At 41.4% G+C, this 21,075-nt stretch overlaps 1 protein-coding gene across 8 annotated transcripts in view; it reads right to left on the bottom strand.

Annotated features, from left to right (window-relative positions):
• NALCN (sodium leak channel, non-selective) overlaps positions 1 to 21,075 on the bottom strand; it is a 193,650-nt gene that overhangs the window by 123,401 nt on the left and 49,174 nt on the right. The window contains exon 1 of one of the 8 annotated variants that reach the window (XM_079972391.1): positions 7,571 to 8,232. The exons of 5 other annotated variants lie outside the window; for them this stretch is intronic. In XM_079972391.1, coding sequence (XP_079828517.1) covers positions 7,571 to 7,613 — 43 coding nt within the window. In that variant the 5' untranslated portion in view covers positions 7,614 to 8,232. Of the gene's footprint in view, positions 1 to 6,321; positions 6,808 to 6,922; positions 7,029 to 7,570; positions 8,233 to 21,075 lie in introns of those variants that run through there. 2 more of the 8 variants (XM_079972395.1, XM_079972393.1) reach the window with 2 other exon arrangements.

Raw genomic sequence — 21,075 nt, 5'->3', positions numbered from 1 at the left:
TTAAAGGCAGTATTATTATTATTATTATTATTATTATTAGTAGTAGTAGTAGTAGTAGTATTAGCAATCAAAAACAAAAGAACAATACAAAACGAACACTTAAGACACATACTTTTTTATCTAGCTTGAATGACCACACCAATGAACAGAATAAGTCTAAATAAATGGGAAGATTCCTGTCTGAGAATACTGAACCACCACAGCTTTCCCTCCCTCTCTTCCTGCCATCCCCACTATTTTCTTTCCAGTAAATTGTTATCGCTTTGTCTTGTGCTCTTTCCTTCCTAGCGCACAGGATAACCTTGGGGATAATAACTGCTTTGAGGTTATATCCTGGGGAAGGTGACAGAGTTATATTTAATTTCCTTCCAAAGTGAGAATGCTGAGACTTCCTCTCTTGACAGACATTTTAGGCCTTCCCTGCGTTGCACATGACAAAATGGAGGTTGAAATTTCACAAATGTATTTTCCATCAAAGGGGGTAGAGGTGGGAACTATCTCTGAAGTAGGAAACTTAATTTCAGAAAAACAACAAACAAACCAATGACCAGGACTAAGAGTCTCAAGTATACTGGTATCGTCTTAGATTTAAGTTCCTAAAGGGGAGTAGTGGGATCTCTTATTTATAGGATTCCTTTTCGGAGGTGAAAATAGAAGAGACTGGACTTATATAGCTGCCCATTTTGGTAATTATTTGGGAAAGGAGAAACCCAGGAATTAATGTGGCTTAATTAATTAGGAATGATGAAAAGAGAAAGCCAGTCACCTAGGACACTACCCCTGCTCAAGTTGCTAGATATTTTGTTTTTTAATGTTTGATGTTTTGTTGTGATTTTATATAACGTTGTAAGCCGCCCAGGGTGGCTGGGGAAACTCAGCCAGATGGGTGGGATATAATTTTTTACAAATAAATAAATTAAAGATTATTACAACTGAAACTGCTAGACCCAAATGCATTATTTGCTCTCCCTTAATAATCTAATTGAAAAGTAAAGGAGCCAAGCATTATCTACTAACTAGACTTGACATTGTAGACCCAGGGTATTGATATTCAACCAAGTTTCACTTGCAGTACACCAACTGAACATGACTAAGTTAGGTCCTTTAATTCCAATAAAAGGAATTAAAAGGTAAAAGGACCCCTGACCATTAGGTCCGGTCGTGGCCGACTCTGGGGTTGCAGCGCTCATCTTGTTTTATTGGCCGAGAGAGCCGGCGTACAGCTTCTGGGTCATGTGGCCAGCATGACTAAACCGCTTCTGGCGAACCAGAGCAGCGCACGGAAACGCCGTTTACCTTCCCGCTGGAGCGGTACCTTTTTATCTACTTGCACTTTGACGTGCTTTCAAACTGCTAGGTTGGCAGGAGCAGGGACCGAGCAACGGGAGCTCACACCGTCGTGGGGATTCGAACGACCAACCTTCTGATCGGCAAGTCCTAGGCTCTGGGGTTTAACCCACAGCACCACCCGCGTCCCTTTCATTCCAAAAGGTCTACTCACCACTCCTACTTTTGGGAATGCTAATCTGCCATACAGCTGTGAAACAGGACTTAAAGTGGAGCAGAAATAGCTAATGAACATATCCCCTCCTATCATTTCCCCCTCTGCAAGCCATCCCTGAAGTTGGATTTCGTCTGGCTAAGAGTGATTCCAGACAGGAAAACAGAAGTAGATTTAGGGGAGCATGACTGGGTGAGGGGCTTCAGGGAGATCACAAGGGATGCTGCAACTATGAGGCAGAATGAAAGGCAAGGGGGAGGCCACCAAATTTTTGTGTTGCACAGGACACCAAAGTATTACCTCGCCCCCCACTCCATCACACTTCATTGGTTTGAGACCCCAAGGTTCCGCCACTGAAGAGAAACATGGATGGGTAATACAATTACAGAAACAAACGCATCAGAGGACCAGAAGCCTCCAGCAACCCATTTTTGCCTGTCAAATTATCCCTCTCCTCTTCTGCTTTATAACTCTGCAACCAGACCTGTGTTTTTCAAGGCACCTCTAGGTGGTACTTAAGTTCCAGCTGCTTCTTTCTGTATTTCTCTTACACTAATTTCATAGTGCTGGGTTGCAGTAACGAGGCTAGATACAAATCCCACGCTATTTGAAAGCTGAGAAAATGCTTAATGCTTGGGTTCCGCTCCTCTTGAAACAGATAATAGCACCAGCTGAGGGAATATCTGCAAACTCCACTTACTGCCTGATTGTCTAGCAAATATCACCAAACGCTTGCAAAAATGGAACTGTACTGCAGTGAATAGACCCAATTGTTATTAAAATGCATGCAGCACATTCTGACGTGCAATGTGGTTGACAGCCTCGATCTTATTCATCATTAGATCAAGGAGTCACAGCCCAACAGTAGAGCACGTGACTTGCATGCAAGAGGCTATGGGTTTGGTCCTTGGCATTTCCCCTTAAAAAAATTCCTAGCTAGCAGGTATGGCAAATACACCCCCCCTTAAGGCCTAGAGAGCCTCAGCCTATCAGAGCAGATGGTTCTGTTGAGCAAGCTGGTCCAACCTTTTCATTCATTAAAGGTGCCATCAGATCAGTATTACCTCCCCCCCCACTCCACCACACCTCATTAGTAGCCTGTGTAAATGTAAACATTATAGATCAATATGTTCTATACCTAGGCCCCTTCTAAAGAACTACTTGAAAGTTGCATCAGCCTGTGCCTGGGCCCAGGCCAACTAATCCTGTCCTTGGTGTTTCACATGCCAGCATGTCCTGACCCCCTGAATTGCTGTCAGGGACCATGCTGAAGAGGGCTGTGGCGTTTGCCTCCTAGGTAGATCATAAGGAAAGGGTTAAATGAGTGTGATGTGATTGGCCAGTGGGAACCCAAGGGGAGGAGTTAGAGTTAGAGTTGGAGTTGTGTGGAAGTTAGTTGGGAGTTGGAGAAGGAAGAGGGAGGATAAGTCTGTGGGTTGGTCGAGTTGTGTTGTGAGAGAGTGAGAGGAACTGTTAGGTAGAGTCAGATAGATATTTGGGATAATCAGTTTGAAGTTGTTAGGAACGTATAGGTCAGTAAAGAAACTAAGATTAAGAAACTGCCAAGAAAAATTAACTGAAACCTTAAACTTGTTCATGCTTATAAAAATAAACTTGATTATTTGTTAATGTTAACAACTGTCTGGACTCCATGTGTACCCGAAAGAAACGGGTTGGTGGCAGCGGGAAAGCAATCACAGTGGTGGCACAGGGATCAATAGACCGTCAAACGTCCGGGGACCCTGTGTGATCACCACAAGAGCTGCACTGAGGAAGATTTGGGGAGCCACCCCCTTCTCCTGATCCTGAATCTTCCCAGGAGCAGGAGGACAGTATAGATTTGGAACAGCGGTTTGCAGAGGGACACAGTTCGGAAGGCAGTAGCTGGGAAATACTGGATGGGGAATAACTAGCAGAAGAAACTCTAGAAGAGAGTTAACAGATTCACAGTCTCTGGATAGTATCCACCCCACTTCCCCAAAGTCACAGAGGCTACAATCTCAGATTACAAGACACAGGAGTGATAATAGGGACGGAAGGGGGAGTGACCTTAATTGGGAGCACCGCCATTCTGGTTAGACACTTTCTTTTGTTCTTCTCTGTGTTTATTAAAGAAACTAACTGGTAAGAATTTCCTTTTGTTTGATCTGCTCATTTATGGCCACGGGGGAGGAAGCTGACTCCCTGAAGCCTGACAGTTGCTTAGAGCATGCTGCTGATAATGCCAAGGTTGCAAGTTTGATCCCTGTATGGAACAACTGCATTGCAGAGGGGTGGACTGGAGGATCCTCAGGGTCGCTTCAAAATCTACAATTTTATGGTTCTATGGGTACAGCAGTACATGTGAAGGCTTCCATGCAACCAGGGGTGACAAAGCTGCAGGCATGGACAACAGGGAGTGGGGCAAGCTGCCATGTGCCACATTGAGGGCAGGGCGAGTCAGCCTGGTGTCACTCCCAAGTTACACAACAATACAATGTTTGGCCCATTCTAAAAAAGGGCTATTGAATTTTGAAGTACTGCAGTGAATTGATATATGGGCAGCAGCATTTATTCAAATCCCATACAAATTGACTGGTGTTGCTTTTTACTGCGGAATCTGCAAAGCTTATGATGGGTGCATTTATATTCAGAGCTACTTTTCTAGAAAAAGAGGTTCCAGAACTCAGCATGACCACCACACTTATTCTGCTATAATGGCAATGGCGCCCACCTGAGAGGGGTGAGAACTGAGTTCCAGAGAGTTCCAGCTGAAGAAAAGCCCTGTTTATTTTTTGCTGTACACCATCCTGATATTTTATATGAGGGGCAGGCTCTCTCTCTCTCTCTCTCTCATATTAAGTATATTCTGCTGAGCTGAATGTTATATTTAATTACAACAGAAAATTAAAACATAATAAGATATATTCCACAAGGTTTAATCTTAGGCCAGAACAGAACAGCTCAAACGCTGTTGTCAAAGGACATATGGCTCTCTAGAGAAATAAAATAAAATAAAATGCCGCTCTCCTCAACACATAGCTTTTAAAACTTCTTGAGTGCCACTAGGTGGCGATCACGTTCTTTATGCATAAAACAGAATCCATGCCAGTGTTTTAAGATAAATAGAATGGGGTTAATCATGATTCTTTTGGTGCCGGATCTCTCCTTATGAACTACAAAATTATTTACAAAAGTTTTCCTGTTTTAAAAAAAATCCCTCAATGTGGGTTTTGTTTTTTTGGAAATATTGAATTGCCCACAGCATGCTGAACCATATTCTACCATGGGCGTGGTGGGTGGTGAAGCAGCATTGCATGAAATCTCTTACAATCACTAAACATTTTCACATAACAAATAATAAACAGCATTGTCTTGAGAACAACCACCATGTTCTACTACTATATATGGTAAAAAGGTCTTTTAGAGATAGGCTGGCAATACACACAGCCACCATAGTTCTGATAAGACATTTATGTCGCTTGAGTGCTAGCAAGAGAAGATACGAAAATTGTTCAGGATGAGCGAAGTTTCTGCCAGGCCTAATACTGAGAGTAATCATCACTGGCTAAGGAAACAGGGCTGAGGGATGCTTGCAGTGGCCATTTCTCCTACTGGTAGGACCCTTGCTGGTTCCCAATGCATCCCTAATACGTACTGTTGCTTTGTGGGGTTTGGGACCAAAAAGCAGTATATAAATAAACTGTCTCATAGTATGCAATGATTCCCTGCACTGTCTGGAATGAGGGAAGAGAAGAAAATAGAGGTTTCTTCTCTAGATCACTTTTCAGAAGAGCACATTTCGTTATCACCACTGGGGACATTTTGTTTTCTTAAGCTTTCCATAACTTTTCTCTTCCTACAAATTTCTTCAGTTCTCCATAGCTTTTCCATTCTTATAAAGCCATATGTTATTTTACAAAATGAGACCCCACAGCTCAAACAGCTCCCCCACCTTCTCATACATATCAGGATGTTTTTCTCCCAGATGCCCTATGGATGTCATGCCAGACCACAGTAGGGGATTAGCAGTGGTCCAAGATTTTGATGGGTGTGGGCAGGGGCACAGCCCTCTTCACTCGAGGCCCATATGTCTGGACAGCTGCTTTATCTTATATAGATCTGCCTGAGTGTTAGGATGTGCAGAGAAGGCCCTGCTGGCAGTTCTTCCACCACGAGAACCTTGCAAGGTGGGAGTGCAAGAGAGGGCTTTCTTGTGGTGGCCCCCAAATCGTGGAATGCTCTCCGAGTCAAAGTACATCTGGTCCCCTGCTTTACAACAGCAGGTTTCAACACATGCTTTTTGCCCAAGACTTTTGGTTCTTCTAAAACAAATTTATTTATTTGGTCTTTCAAATTAAAATTTTACAGAGAGATTTCAAACATAAATCATAAAAAGAAGATTCCAAGGAATCTCTTGGAGTTCCAGTCTCCCCTTTGTGGGTCACAAAAGACTTTTGGGAGTAGAGGACGAGATCTGAAGTTCCCTTGCCATACTGCTTTTGCTGGCAGTGGTTGTTATTTATAATTGGTTTTCATTGTTGGCTTTGTGATGCTAAACTCGACAGAGTTTTATTCATTGTCCCAAGCTGTGTGTAATGTACCCTGGCTGGGACACCTTGATGAAAGGCAGGCTATACAGGCATATATGTATGTTATTTATTTCCTATAATAGTAGCTCCAAAGTGGACAATTTGTATTGGAGAATCAGCACAAACGGAAACAGTTAAATTCTCCCATGTACTGTGTCAGCAGTTTAAATTAGCCTCCCCACCAACTACTTTTGAAAAATGAATGAATAGATAGATAGATAGAGCAGGAGATGACTTCACCCTAGTTACACAAAACTTTCCTCATTTGAACATCCTAGTGCAGGGGTCACCAACATTTTTGGACAGGTGGGCACAGGGATGGTGCTGGGTACCACTCACAAAATGGCTGCCGCGTAAGAGGCATGCCATAACACAGAATGGCTGCTATGAAGGAGTATGGCATAGCACAACATTAGAGAAACAACCATCCTTATGTCCTGTTGGCCCTTATTATGGATCTCTCTCTCTCTTGAATACAGATGCACAGTTATGCTATTAACTGACTAATAACAATAGGAAACTTTCCTCAGTACCAGAAAAATATATACACAACTGTCATTTCACAGAAATCTCTTATAAGGCATCTCCATATTTTGCTCCACAGCTTTCTTTCTAGGAGGACTAAAGACTTGCTTTTTTAAATAAAGGAAATGAAAGCTTGGAGACTGAGGCATCTACCCAGGGACACCACTGGAAGCCTCCATCGGCAGGTTGGAGGACCTCTGTGCTATGGTCTCCTATTTCACCTCTGAAACTTTCCAACATACCAACACCCCTTTTCCGAACTGTGGGGCAAGCACAACTGGGGCCACGCTTAGGCAATGTCTGTGACCGGAAACAGTTTTTGTACCGTTACCAAGAATTACTTGCAAATGTTTTCCATGCTTCGATCTCTGTGTCCGCTTATATTTTACAGCAGCCCCATCTCCAGGGCTTTTTTATTCGCAGCGATATTTGTGGCCATCTTGCTTCAGCGAGCATTCTTTTTAAAAGAAATTGTTATTTTGTCAGGCAGCTCGCAAATAATCCCAAAGTAAAAAAGCGACTGGAAAGTATCATGGCAGTTGAAGGGGGGAGGTTCTTGTGTGGGTAAATAGTCAATACTCCCCCCCCCTTTCCCTGGTGCTAATATCCCCTCATGCATCCACTGGCAGTTTAGAAAAGAAAAGGATTCAGTGAACTGAAGAATTGTTCACACCTTTCATGCTGCACCATCTGGATCGTTCGCACAGAATAGCAAGGAATGCAAAATATGAGGGCATTTCCCCTCTAAATACTGTGCAGAGCGCATATGCTAGGTAGATGGAGAGAAAAGGCTTCAGTCCATAAATTGCTTATTTTGTACCACCTGCTACTTGGGAGGAAGGATTAAAAAAGGGAGGGGGGGACAGAGCACGATAAGACTACGCCAAAGTGCTTGCAATAAAGGGTTCTGTCAAGTGGGAGAAGGAGGGAGGAGATGAAGGCAAGAAGATAAAACCCAGAAAAGAAAGCAAACCTACTGTTGGTCTGCCACAGCAGAAGAACATGAGGAAGCTCATCAGCTTCTAGCCATTTTTTTGGCTATAAACACAGCTAAAGGGCTGCTGAGGGGACGAGGAGGGACTTGCAACAGTCCATGCAGGGCAAAATCCTCCTAGGACAGATTATATAAATCAGCCTTTGGGGAACTGGTGCACACCAGATGTTTTGGACCTGATTTTCTACTTTCCTTGGGGAGAGTAAAATATGCTTGTTATTTGTTGGCTGGTTGTTGTTGTTTCTTAAAGGCAAGCCGGGTCTATCACAACACTCCATCTCCAAAAGATATACTATGGAAGTTTGAGGTTTCGTAATTTTCCTCCACTTTGCACAAAGGACCCAGGATAATTTACAATGCTAATACATTCACCATTTCAACAGCAAAGTTAATTAAGAGCTCGAATATAAAAAGTGCACTTGTTTCACATTTCCATGTCACCGATATTATGGTTCCTCATGATTTCTGGCCCTCCCCCAACCAAGCTAATTATGCCTAGAACAATACAGTGCTGGCTCTTTTTCACACATCTAAGAAGAAGCAGAGGACTCTGCTAGAAATTTCCTTTTTTCTCTGACAAGTATCCTTGCTTAACAATTCTTCATAATTGCTATTGGCGATAGCTATGATCTCATGAACCTAATTACCCAGGAGAATAACAGTGCTTGCTGTTATTTTTAAAGGTTCATATATATATATATATATATATATATATATATAGTCTTTTCAATTACCATTTATTCAACAGGTTTGCTTTGATTAACCCCCTGGGCCCCTGACGACAGAACGGATCATATTTCAATATAGCAGTGTCCTTAAGATCTGATATCAAAGAGCACACCAGTTTTTAAAAAATCTCTAGCTTTGTAATCACCATCATATTATATAGATTTACTGGTGACCCTTAGGCCGTGGAAGAAATTTGTCTGGTGTGTGTGTGTACATATATGCCATGATTAATGTACTAATTATCTAATCGTATTTGAATATCTGCATTAGCTATTGCAGTTATATTACTCATTGTATTCAAAAGTAAAATCTTTTAGCACGATATATTCAATTCAGAATTGATGACAATGGAAGCATTTCTTTTCTGGGATTATGATTATGATTATTAATCAGTTAAAGACCTTGTGAGAGACTGACTTATTTATTTAGATATAAGATGTGGGAACCAAGTGATTAATAGAATAAGCAAAGGGGGGGGTCCAATCAAAAGTAATTTAAGTCACTTTCAGTAGAATCCTAGGTGTTTTTACTCAAAAGGGAAGTCCGCTGTGTTCAATGGGGTTCACTCCCAGAAAATTGTTTTTAGGACTGTAGTCAAAAGGAACTTCTACTCTGTAAATCATATTGAAAAATGAGCGGTGCCATTCCTATTGCCCAGTCCAGGGGGTGGGTGCCAAGGTTGAGAATGTTTACCAGGATCCCAAGGAAGGCTGACCACTTCAACAGTGAAATCACTTCCACATTCCAAGGAGTACCAAAAAATGTCAAGAACAATGAGTGATTTCTCTTTCCATGTTGTGCAACAGAATAAGGAGGTCCAAGAGCCCCTCTAATTTGAAACTGGAACTGCTCTTGCACAAATCCCATTCATTACAATGAAATTGTTCAAGATCCAGTTCTTGGTGGAATTGCTCAAGTAAAAATGTCCTGCATAGTTTCTCTGGAAAAAAACTCAGGTGCAAGCTAAATTATACATATACCCACTTATTTTTAATTGAGCACACTGACATGGAGCCCGCCTGCAATGTAGGTTTAACCACATTGTCCTCACTATGTAATAGCTAAATAAATCATAGGTACATTTTAACAGGTTACTGAAATGCTGGGCAGGGTTTATGTACACTGTACAAGTGAATTCATTCTAAAAACCACAACTCTGTAGAATGTCCTAGGTATAACTATTCCTTTAGAGTAATGGATATATTCATGCAAGTCACATCATTTTAGCATCGCCTGGGGGAAAAAATTACATTATTCAGGCTTATGATCTGGTGAAATAGACATGCAATCATATGTGCACATTTCATGAGTGATCTTCAGGAACTGAGCCTGAACACGTAAGGAAAAGATATATACAATGTAAGGAAAAGATAAATACCACAACATGGCAGCCCTGCACATCTGCTTCACCCACAATCATTCTGTGTTGACAGGAAATTTCTGAAGGAAGCTTCTGCATGCCTAGAGGCCTCATTCAGACCTTTGCACAAAGGAATGTGACTCTTGGGACAGGGAGAGGAGGTTTGTTACTCCTGCATTAGGTTTTATATTTCCCCCCAACATGGGACCATCGGACCCTCAGGTCAGCTCATGACAACACAAACAACAAACTAGCACACTATATCTTTTTTAAAAACCCACACACATACACAAAGCCTTAAAACAGCAATAGATAACTCTCCATCTCAGTCTCCTAACACTTACTGAAATAAAAATGTGCTTGCCAGTTTCTAGAACTGGCTTAGAAAGCCTCTCTGGGGAAGAAAATCCAAATATGGAGTGTTCCCTATCCCTTGTCGCCACCGATTTGACCTCAGATGCTGAAAGGGTTCTGAGCAGAGCTTCCTCTGAGAATCTTTGTGTGCAGCAGTCTGATAACAGGGGAGACATTTACAGAGGTAACTACAGTCAAGGCCATTTAGGACTTTAAAGGTTACGGAAAAGCAACATGCGATTACTGGCAATCATATGCATGGGAATGGTACTCGGGAGGGATGGAAGGAAGTGCCCTTTCCGTGGTGAGATGGGCAGAGGAAGGCCTGAGTTGCCTAGGCAACTAGCTCTCCAAAAACAAGGTCACAGGCGATAAACTATATCTGAAGATTCATCAGAATCCCATTTGTTTACGCTAACCAAGTCTCAGGAGCGCGTATTTCTCATTCGATTAGTTGACATCTAGTTTTAACAGAAGGGTCTGTGATAAATACATTTGGATTATATCTTTTAGAAGGTAGAGTCAAGGATGGCCTTTCGACAGGGACGAGAAGACATCTTTTCACTTTGTACCAACGGAAAGCCCTGCTTAACATTTTGAAAGTGTTAACGCATTTTATATTAACAACACACATCCGCGCCCATTGCGATGCAGAAGATTCCACATGTTGCTGAAGTGTATGGAAATGTCTATGTAGATATGCAACCATCCTCATGAATTGGCTGAATGCATCTTCTGATGAGGATGGAGGTGCACTGCTAGTTGTTGTGTGTAAGCAGAGCTAGAATGAAACCATTAGCTAGTCCTAATAAATGAATGTCATCGTGCCACTCCTTGGTGTGTGGAGTGCCTCAGGGTGCGATACTCTCCCCGATGCTTTTCAACATCCTTATGCGCCCCCTCGCCCAGCTTGTCCAGAGTTTGGGGCTGGGTTGCCATCAGTATGCTGATGACACCCAACTCTGTCTGTTGATGGATGGCCATCCTGACTCAGCCCCAGACACACTGACCAGATGTTTGGAAGCTGTGGCTGGATGGTTACGTGGGAGCCGGTTGAAGCTAAATCCTTCGAAGACAGAGTCCTGTGGCTGGGACGGGACGATATGGGATTGGGGAGGGGCAACTCCCATCTCTTGCGGGGGCGCAATTAGTGCCAGCACCATTCGTTAAGAGTTTGGGTGTAATCTTCGACACCTCCCTTTCCATGGAGGCGCAGATTGCAGCTATAACAAAGGCGGCATTTTTCCATCTCCGCCAAGCTAAGCAGTTGGCTCCTTACCTCTCTCGCCCTGACCTAGCCACTGTGATCCACGCGACGGTCACCTCCAGACTGGATTATTGTAACTCGCTCTACGTGGGGCTGCCCTTGAGACTGACCCAGAAACTCCAGCGGGTGCAGAATGCTGCAGCGAGACTCCTTACAGGGTCTTCGCTGCGAGATCACATTCACCCAGTGCTATACCAGCTGCACTGGCTCCCGGTGGAGTACAGGATCAGGTTTAAGGTGCTGGTTTTAACCTTTAAAGCCCTATACGGCCTAGGACCCTCGTACCTACGGGACCGCCTCTCCAGGTATGTCCCACAGAGAAACTTACAGTCTTCAAATAAAAACATCTTGAAGGTCCCAGGCCACACTTCTTCAGATACACAGCATGCACACGAAAGCTCATACCAAGAACTAACTTAGTTGGTCTTTAAGGTGCTACTGGAAGGAATTTTTTTATTTTGTTTTGACTATGGCAGACCAACACGGCTACCTATCTGTAACTACAAATGGAATGGCGGTACAAATAATTGAAACATATGCAGATAAACTTTTTGAAGTAGTTCATAGTCTCATATAAAGTATGAGCATTTTGCTCAAGGGGCATCAGTTTAAAAAATTACACACTGAGGTCCTGTAAGAAGCAACAAATATTCAAGCATCTCCTCCAATAATCTGCCAAGTTGCTGACAAACACCCAAAACACACTACATTAATGTGAAAGTTTTAAAGTGTGTCCCATTATGTCCATTACTATTTTTAAATAGCAGTCATTTGGTGCAAACCATGCATTTTTTCCATTAATTGTCACTTTCCCAGGGGAATTCTTACTTCTCCAATTTTAGAGAGAGGAAACTTTGCCAAAACACCCCCAACCATTAATAATACCAATACTAATAATGATAATAATAATAATTTATTATTTATATGCCACCCATATGACTGGGTTGCCCTTCAAACACAGTAAAACACCAAACATTTAAAAACTTCTCTATACAGGTCTTCTCAAGGCTTATATATTTTAAATGTGGGGATCTTGGGTCTCTAGTGTTTGGCTAAAATGAGCAGATTTCTTTCTTGTGAAAATAACTTTTTAGAGCTTTAGCTGCTAAATCATAGAACATCAGTTTCTTCCCACTCTTGTAAGAATGTTTCTCATGCTCAGTTATATATAGGTTATCAAAACAATTTTGTAAAGACCAGAACTGATAGATTTACCAGTTGGCTGTTTCTTAAAAGAGAAAAGCCAATGCCTTTGGCAAGTGGTTTCTTTAAATCTGCCAGATAAAATGGGAAGAGCATTCCAAGTCCCAACATTCCTGATTTAAACCTCGCATTTAAGCATTTCTCCTTTCAGTAGGAACACTTTTGATCTTTCAGAAATGCAAGATATTTCAGCACACCCAGGAGAGGAATTTTCCCATATCTACTCCAGTCAAATCTGAACTCTGACTGTTCTTGGATGCAATTTCAGCATTTGAAAAGTTAGCATCAACTTCTGACCTTTTATGTTTCTTCATCTATGCCTTTAAAGAAAAATTTCTTGGGTAAGGAATCAAACAGTTCAATATGTCAGCACGGCTTAAGAAAAAGCTGTTGCATATAAATTTATCTGAATTACATTTTTAGTCAGTATGGAAAACAAGTTTTCCTCAAACTACCATTCAGAATGTCTCAAAATAAATCCGCTCACTTAAGGAAAGACTCTAATATTGATTACTTGGCTTTTTATCTACAGGAAAATATCTGCTTGTTGATAAAAAGGAGTGTGAAAATGTGTCTCAAAATCAATGGAGCCTCCCCTAAAAGTTCACAGCCCTGGTTTTTGAGAAACAGCTGATGACTCTTAAGAGCAAAAATAGTTATAATAAAAATCAAAGTGAACTCCTGAAAGATCATCAATAAGCAACCTGCATGTATAGGAGACATCAAACTGTGTTCATGCTTTATTTCAGTCTAATAGCTTTATGCACTTGCCCAGCTGGAGCCTTAATAGACTGAAAAACTTCAATTAATCAAGGTAAACCCACAATTTCCACAAAGAGTCTCATTCACTAGTACTGAAAATAGGAATCTGGAAGATAAACATAGGGCAGAGACATCAGAGGGGCTTGCTGTAACAAAGGCTGAGAGTCTGAGGGCATCCCTGCCAGAGTTCTGTGGCTTCTGGGCTTAGTTGGAACCACAGCTAACCCATTTCGAACAGCAGGAATCAACTGCAGAACATATGAAACAGAACACTGGTCTGCATTGTAGCTCATGTTCTAAAGGGTAGATGTCCAGCCCCTTCCAAGGATGGGGAACCTCTGGACCTCCAGATGTTGTTGGACAACAACATCCATCATCCCTAACCCTGGGAGCTGGAATCTAACAATATATGAAGTCCCCCAATTCTGTTTTCCATGCTGCTATATTAAAAAGCAGAGACATCACCTTGCCAACAAAGGTCCGTATAGTTAAAGCTATGGTTTTCCCAGTAGTGATGTATGGAAGTGAGAGCTGGACCATAAAGAAGGCTGATCGCCGAAAAATTGATGCTTTTGAATTATAGTGCTGGAGGAGACTCTTGAGAGTCCCATGGCCTGCAAGAAGATCAAACCAATCCATTCTTAAGGAAATCAGCCCTGAGTGCTCACTGGAAGGACAGATCCTGAAGCTGAGACTCCAATATTTTGGCCACCTCATGAGAAGAGAAGACTTCCTGGAAAAGACCCTGATGTTGGGAAAGATGGAGGGCACAAGGAGAAGGGGACGACAGAGGATGAGATGGTTGGATAGTGTTCTCAAAGCTACCAGCATGAGTTTGACCAAACTGCGGGAGGAAGTGGAAGACAGGAGTGCCTGGTGTGCTTTGGTCCATGGGGTCACGAAGAGTCGGACACGACTAAACAACTAAACAACAACAATGTCTACCTAAGAGGGAATTTGGAGACAAGATTTCTATTCTGGGGGGGGGGGGTGATCCTTGAGGAAATGGAAATGTAACACACACTCCAGACCAGATCACTTTCCAAGCACGTCAGTTAACTTCATCAAGGCTGGCACTGCAAAGTCCAGCCTGCTGGTTCATACTAGCCCCAATGTATAGGTTCTACATAGCACTAGGGGAGCATATCCTCCCACACACCAGAGGTGAAAATACAGACACATTTGTAAAATATTTTTTTTTAAAAAAACCTTAGACCTGAGGACTGCTGACCAAGAGGCTCTGCCCCAGTTGGTCATTATCTATATTCTTACATTTACTGCATGGTTGAGACAAACTGTGTATGCCCTTCCCATCTGATCACTGCCCTCTTTCCTATCCTGAGTGTTGGCAAATTATGATGATGATGATGATGATGATGATGATGATGATGATGATTTATTACTATTATTTATTACTATTGACAAAGCAAAAACAGGGGCAACAATGCATGTGGAGAAACTTGAGAAATGCTTTTTGTTCTCCGCTGGTATAGGATAAGGTAAAGGTAAAGGGACCCCTGACCATTAGGTCCAGTCGTGGCCGACTCTGGGGTTGCGGCGCTCATCTCGCTTTATTGGCTGAGGGAGCTGGTGTACAGTTTCTGGGTCATGCGGCCAACATGACTAAGCCGCTTCTGGCGGACCAGAGCAACGCACGGAAATGCCGTTTACCTTCCCGCCAGAGCAGTACCTATTTATCTACTTGCACTTTGACGTGCTTTCGAACTGCTAGGTTGGCAGGAGCAGGGACCGAGCAATGGGAGCTCACCCTGTCGTGGGGATTCGAACCACTAACCTTCTGATCGGCAAGTCCTAGGCTCTGTGGTTTAACCCACAGCGCCACCCGCATCCCTCTGGTATAGGATAGTTACTAACAAAAGACATCCAAGAGTCAGTGAATTTAGATAAAACAGATGTGTCACAACTCAGCTTGTGGCTTTAATAAATAAAAAAGCTGACAAACTATAAGTCTTTCTTTTCATTGCCTGCCTATGATAACTATACATGTAACTGATTGCACACACTTTCCTACTAATTCTTCTCTGAGAAAGGCATTATAAAAGTTTACCACCCTTCTTGTGGAAATGTTTTTTGGCTTGAATTGACTTTCATCCTGCTATTTTCTTGTTTTATTTAATGTTTATTTATGATTACTATATCATGTCTGGGCTCAGGGCTTTTTTTCCAGCCAGAATTCCTCTCAGGTGGGTGCCATTGCCACTCTAAGAGAACGAGGGAGGCCCTTATGCAATGTTTCTTGAATTGACAGTATTCTTAGGTTCATTAATTTATCATTCAGAGTTCTAAATTCCACTAGCATATTCGGACCTCTGTGAGATTTTTAGTACTAATGATTATAAAATCTGTTTTGTCCAACCCTGATCTGGAAAACAGGAAGAGGGGATGTATGGAAAATTAAAATGGCAGTCTTAACCACATGACCTGCACATTTAGTCATTCATATCCCAGGAAGCACCCCTTTGTTCCAGAACCTATAATCCAGTCAAGGCACAGAAATGCAGTGCTCAAAAACACATAACTCTTAATTAATTTCCTGATTATGGGGCAATTTTGTTTGTTTTGTTTTTTGTCCAGAGCAGCACTTTCCAGGCATTCTCTCTCTTCATCTTCATTAAGGCTGATGGCTCTAATGAGCTTCCATTCCTTCTCGTTTGTGTGCCTGCTTGTATGTTTTCCCCCTGATTGTGGTAATTTACCCTCTTTAAAAAGTTGTCTGCTCTCCTGATGAGCTTTCTGCAATACCGGGAAGCGGATATGGTCACTGCCAAGCATATACTTGTCTCACCTTTCCAAAGAAATTAGACAAAAACTAGTTGCTGCTCTAACTATGGACTTCCCAGGGGTACATCATAAAAGAGACCTAGATGGGCTGTGCCCAACACAGGAAAAACAACAGACATTACAGTGTCAAAGAGTTAAATGTAATTGAGAAAAGAATGTGTTTCAGAAAGATGTCCTAAACCTGAGACAGACAGGGTTGGGCGGGGGGAGGTTGTTTCTCATTTTTCCAATCTTAAGTTCACTTCTCCACATCAGTTTGTGATGTTTTTTAAAAGCTCTTACAAAAATCGACCAGCATTTTAGCACGAAGTTCTGTTAATGTACACATGTGTGTATGAAATTTCCCTAAATATAAACATTTTTGCAAAGCAACTTCCCCCAACAGAATGCATTTTTGTATGTCATTTTCACAAATATATGCGGCAACACTTTGCATAAATGAATATACCGATCATGATGGACCTATGAACTGACTTGGTACAAGACAGCTTCTTATGTTTCTACGAAATGCTGCAAAGGGCAGTGGAAATCCAGACTGCAAATTATCATTAGACTGGCTGAACAGCTTATATTTCTTCCTGAGAGAAACTAATTATCTCTCACATTTAAGTATTGTTAACAACTAAGTCATCATATCACTGGCTAAAATACATTCTTTTGCAGGATAGCGATGACTGAATGTATTCCCTGTTCCTCTTTTCATCTGGGAAATTAGGGATGAGGCTGTCAGTCCCGGAAGATCTGCATTCTACCTTGCTGGCCTTTTCCACCTGCCCTACAAGGGAGGGGCCCTGACTGACTCCAGCTACAAAAGCTGAGGCTGCTGAACAGACTCTCAGGCTGCGGTATTGCTGGGCAAGGGGGAAGCTGCTGCTGTTATTGATATTACTTTTTTGCATCTTCATTTTTAGATCTTATACTGATCAATGTGGAAATTGTTCCATTATGGTTGTGTGCTTTTTGATTTGTTGTATTTATTGCTTTTGGATACTTTTGTTATGTATGTAATTAGGTAAACCTTTTAATGTTATAAGCCTTTTTGAGTATGATTAACTATGGAAAAGTGGCATACAAATTACATGATGATGATGATGATGATGTGATTTTAAAAAATCACCCAGACTAACTGTGATAAGTCCACCTCTGAGCAGATTAGGATGCACAGACTCCTCATTTGCACCTGGGCGCCTTTTTTAATAATAATAATAATAATAATAATAATAATAATAATTTGTAACCTGCCCATCTGGCTTCTGTGATGAGTATTCTTGATTTGTGCAATACCTAATTCCAGTTGTGACACTGCTGGCTTAATAAATAGATAGCTACAAATACCTTACCAAGGTGTTCTGACAAGGAGTCATTTATTTTAAGAGCAGTGACAAAGGAAGGTAACTTTTTAAATTAAAAAAACAACAACAAACCACAAAAAAATCAGGATATACAATCAGCATTTTTGTTTGTGCTCATCTGCAGAAGGGGCTGAGTTACACAGCTCAGACAATACAGCAAACAGAAATGGCTTGTCTCAGCATTCTTTGGATTAAATGTACTCAATCAAGCCTACAGACAAGTCTATTAGACGCAGCAGAGCTATTACAGTGCGTGTAAAACATTTATTTCATTGGTGTATGTTGGAATAGATGTTTCTAAATACAGTAAGGCTCTGTACAATGTATGGTTGTGCATTACTCTGGATTAAGAATAGGTCTTTGGAACCATTAATCCAGAGTAATGCATTTTTCAAAATTTCATCTGTGTTGCGAAATTCATTCTCTGCACATGCCTATTATTTCCCAATCATTTACACTGAAATAAACATTCATGCAGAATTCTGCTGCTTGGCTGCAACCAGGAGATCCGCTCTCTATCTTTAAATCGATGGATGGAAGGAAGTGGGAAAACAAAGTAGCTAGTTTCTCACCTGTACTCCATCCCTTTTGAAATCCAGGTGTAGGAAGAGTAAAACAGGGTAGAAGGGCAAAAGAGGAACAGACAAAAGATGGTGGGGCTGCTTCATCTCCTCGTTCATTGGTCAATTTAAAACTAAGCAAACTAACCTCTAGTATGCAACCTGGCATCCTTAATTTTATGATCAAAGTCCTTTCATGACCAGACTTCCCCATATTAAAGGTCTGATTACAAACAAGGAGACAGGAAATAAGACAAACTTGGAAAGCAGCATATTCCAGCTGAGATTCTATTATGTATCCGGTGAGATTCAATACCAAATGGTCTGGAATGCCAATGGAATTTCTGTTCCACTGAATCCTGTTTAACAGCTGTAGAGTTTTCTTTTGACTGTCACTACAAGGCAGCTGTACTAATCCATTCACATTAGTTTCACCTGACTGCCTTGTTTAATGTAGGCATCAGCTAATTTGGGATCAGCATGGCAATCAATTAAAATTCTGGGGTATGCTCTGAAATTTCTCAACTTTCCCAACTCCCCAAATTTTCATATTTGCTGAAACATTTTGCTTTATTTGGGGTAGTACCCCTTCATACAGTACAATAAGCCTGTTTACAAAAATTACCTTTTAATAATAATTTTAAAAAACCTACGTTTGCTCACTAAGTACTCAACTTAAAATAAAATAAAAGAATGGATAGCTGTTACAGCTGCTGTGCCAAAACTAAGGTGCTCTATAGCAGTGTTTCTCAACCTTGTGCCTCCAGCTGTTTTTGAACTACAACTCCCATCATCCCTGACTAGCAAGACCAGTGGCAAGGGATGGTGGGAATTGTAGTCCAAAAACAGCTGGAGGCACAAGGTTGGGAAACACTGCTCTATAGAGTGAGAACATCTCTACTGAATTAAATTATGTACTTAGAAGCTTTAATGCTTGGTTATAATCATTTAAAATGGAAGGATGGGGAACGTGGATGCTGTTCTGGGTTAATTTTGACTGTTATAAAAATGGGCCAATGAACGGGAGGGTTTTTGAGGGGGGGGGACAGAGAGCTGCTTCTTGAAGACATCAGTGTATGATTCTCCAGGGACCCAGGAAAATGCAGAGAAGACAGAGTACAGTTTTGCTAAAATAACTTTAGTATCAGGGAGTTCCTACAAGGGAGGCCGAAGAAAATCTTTTGTGGCTGCTTAATCAGCCATGTGTATGGAAAAAGAGTGTTAAGTAAAATCTGTGCTGGAGTTGATCCAGGTTCTGATACATTAGAAGTGCTAGGGAAGAAATGGAATGGACTTCTAAACATTACCTTAGTCTTCTAATAAAGATCCAAGCAGCAGAGAATCAGAAACAAGCCCAATGTACCACATTATTTCAGCACTGAATTGGCTTCTTTCCCTCAAACAGTACATAGGAACATCTCATTTTACACTCAAACAATTCTGTGAAATTGTTGTGTCTTCTCCAAAGCCACTAAGCAGGTTCCATGGCTGCACAGAACTTTGCCCACACCTCCAAGTTCTACCAACATTTCAGCGGCTATGTATCAAATACTTATTTTTAATATAACTGTTTCTAGAAACCTCATGTTATGTTTCTAAAGTACACAGTACAGGTACCTGCTAAGACAAATGAAGTAGCCTTCGTGTATGCATGTAGGCATAGATTTCTCTGTTTCCTACACAAGAGTTGTAAGAATTGACAAAAAAATACTGATTCTTAAACATCTTTGCAACATCCCTCCCAAAGCAACACCAACTGAAATCAATGCTCAACATTAAATAATGACAGTTTGTCGCTGCGATGGCTTAGTACTTTTGATTTTGTTCTCATCACCTCTAATTTAATATGTGGTTAAGCTGTTGTTGTTGTTTGTCAATCTAACCCGGGATAGCATTTGTATTAGTCCTTCCCACCTCAGATAATATTATTTAAATCAACCATGTCAATGAAAATTTGATTATCAATCCCATCATGTATGTATCATGAGTGCAAAGAATTTCTGAGCAGGAAGACTGCAAAGAAGGAATCAAATTCTAGTTTTCATGGGTCAACACCAACATACTGCCATCACACCTTACTGGCTCTATCACAGAATTAAAGAGCTGGAAGAGATATTGGAAGTCATCTAGCCAACATCTTGCTCAATGCAGGATGCAACTATAGCATCCCTGGCAGAAGTCCAGCTTCTACTTAGGCACCTCTAGCAAAGAAGAGCCCACAAGCTTTGTAAGCTGTCAGACAGCTCTTTCTGTTAGGAAGCTTCTCTTTTCTGAAATCTGCTTCCCTATCACTACCACTGGTTCTAGTCCTGCCTTCTGGAGCAACAGAACCATTCTGCTCCATCCTCCATGCAACAAGCCTTCAAATTTTTGAAGATGGCAGTTCTTCTCAATCATCTCTTGTCCAGGTGAAACATACTTTAGCTATTATCTGTTCTGCATAGAACTTGATTCCCAAACCCTTCACCACCCTGGCTGCCTTCCTCTGGACACTATCTTGTGTTTTGTATTTGCCTCTGTCCATTATACCTTACAGACTCTCTATGAAAACACACATTTCAAAGCACCTGTTTTAAGTAACTATGCCCGCTACTCCCATCCTTCCTAACTCATCTGAAAGATAGTGACAAAACTGGGTGTTTCAACTGTTCCTCCGCAAAATTTGCAGCAATGATTTTAAGTTGTCATAGGTAGTGTTCTTCCAGAATGTCTGTGGAAGCTGATGAACAGTATTTCCGTAATTAATTCAGTAATCCACAGGAAGTCAGGGAAGGAAGGTACTTTGGTTCAACATCAGGAGAGAAAATATATGCTAGGCATATATTTGTACTTATGGGGATTTTTTTTTCAAAAATCATACACGCAAATTAATATTCTCAATATTTTTTTAAAAAAGGATGTTTGTAGTTTATGACTAGCTAAAAGGATTCTGGGGCTAAAATGCCAAAAATGTTGGGGACAGTCATGTTTTCAGGGCACTCCGCTATCAGGGTGCCATCACAGATAAGGCTCTATCCCATGTGACCTCCTGATGAATTTTCTCCTGTGATAGGGCAATGAGAAGAGACTCCCCTCTGGACCTGAGGATCTTAGAA

Source organism: Podarcis cretensis (genome assembly GCF_951804945.1).
Source record: "Podarcis cretensis genome assembly, chromosome: 4".
Lineage (NCBI taxonomy): Eukaryota > Metazoa > Chordata > Lepidosauria > Squamata > Lacertidae > Podarcis > Podarcis cretensis.
Note: the sequence above shows the minus strand (reverse complement) of the source record. Positions and strands in the feature narration are given on the sequence as shown.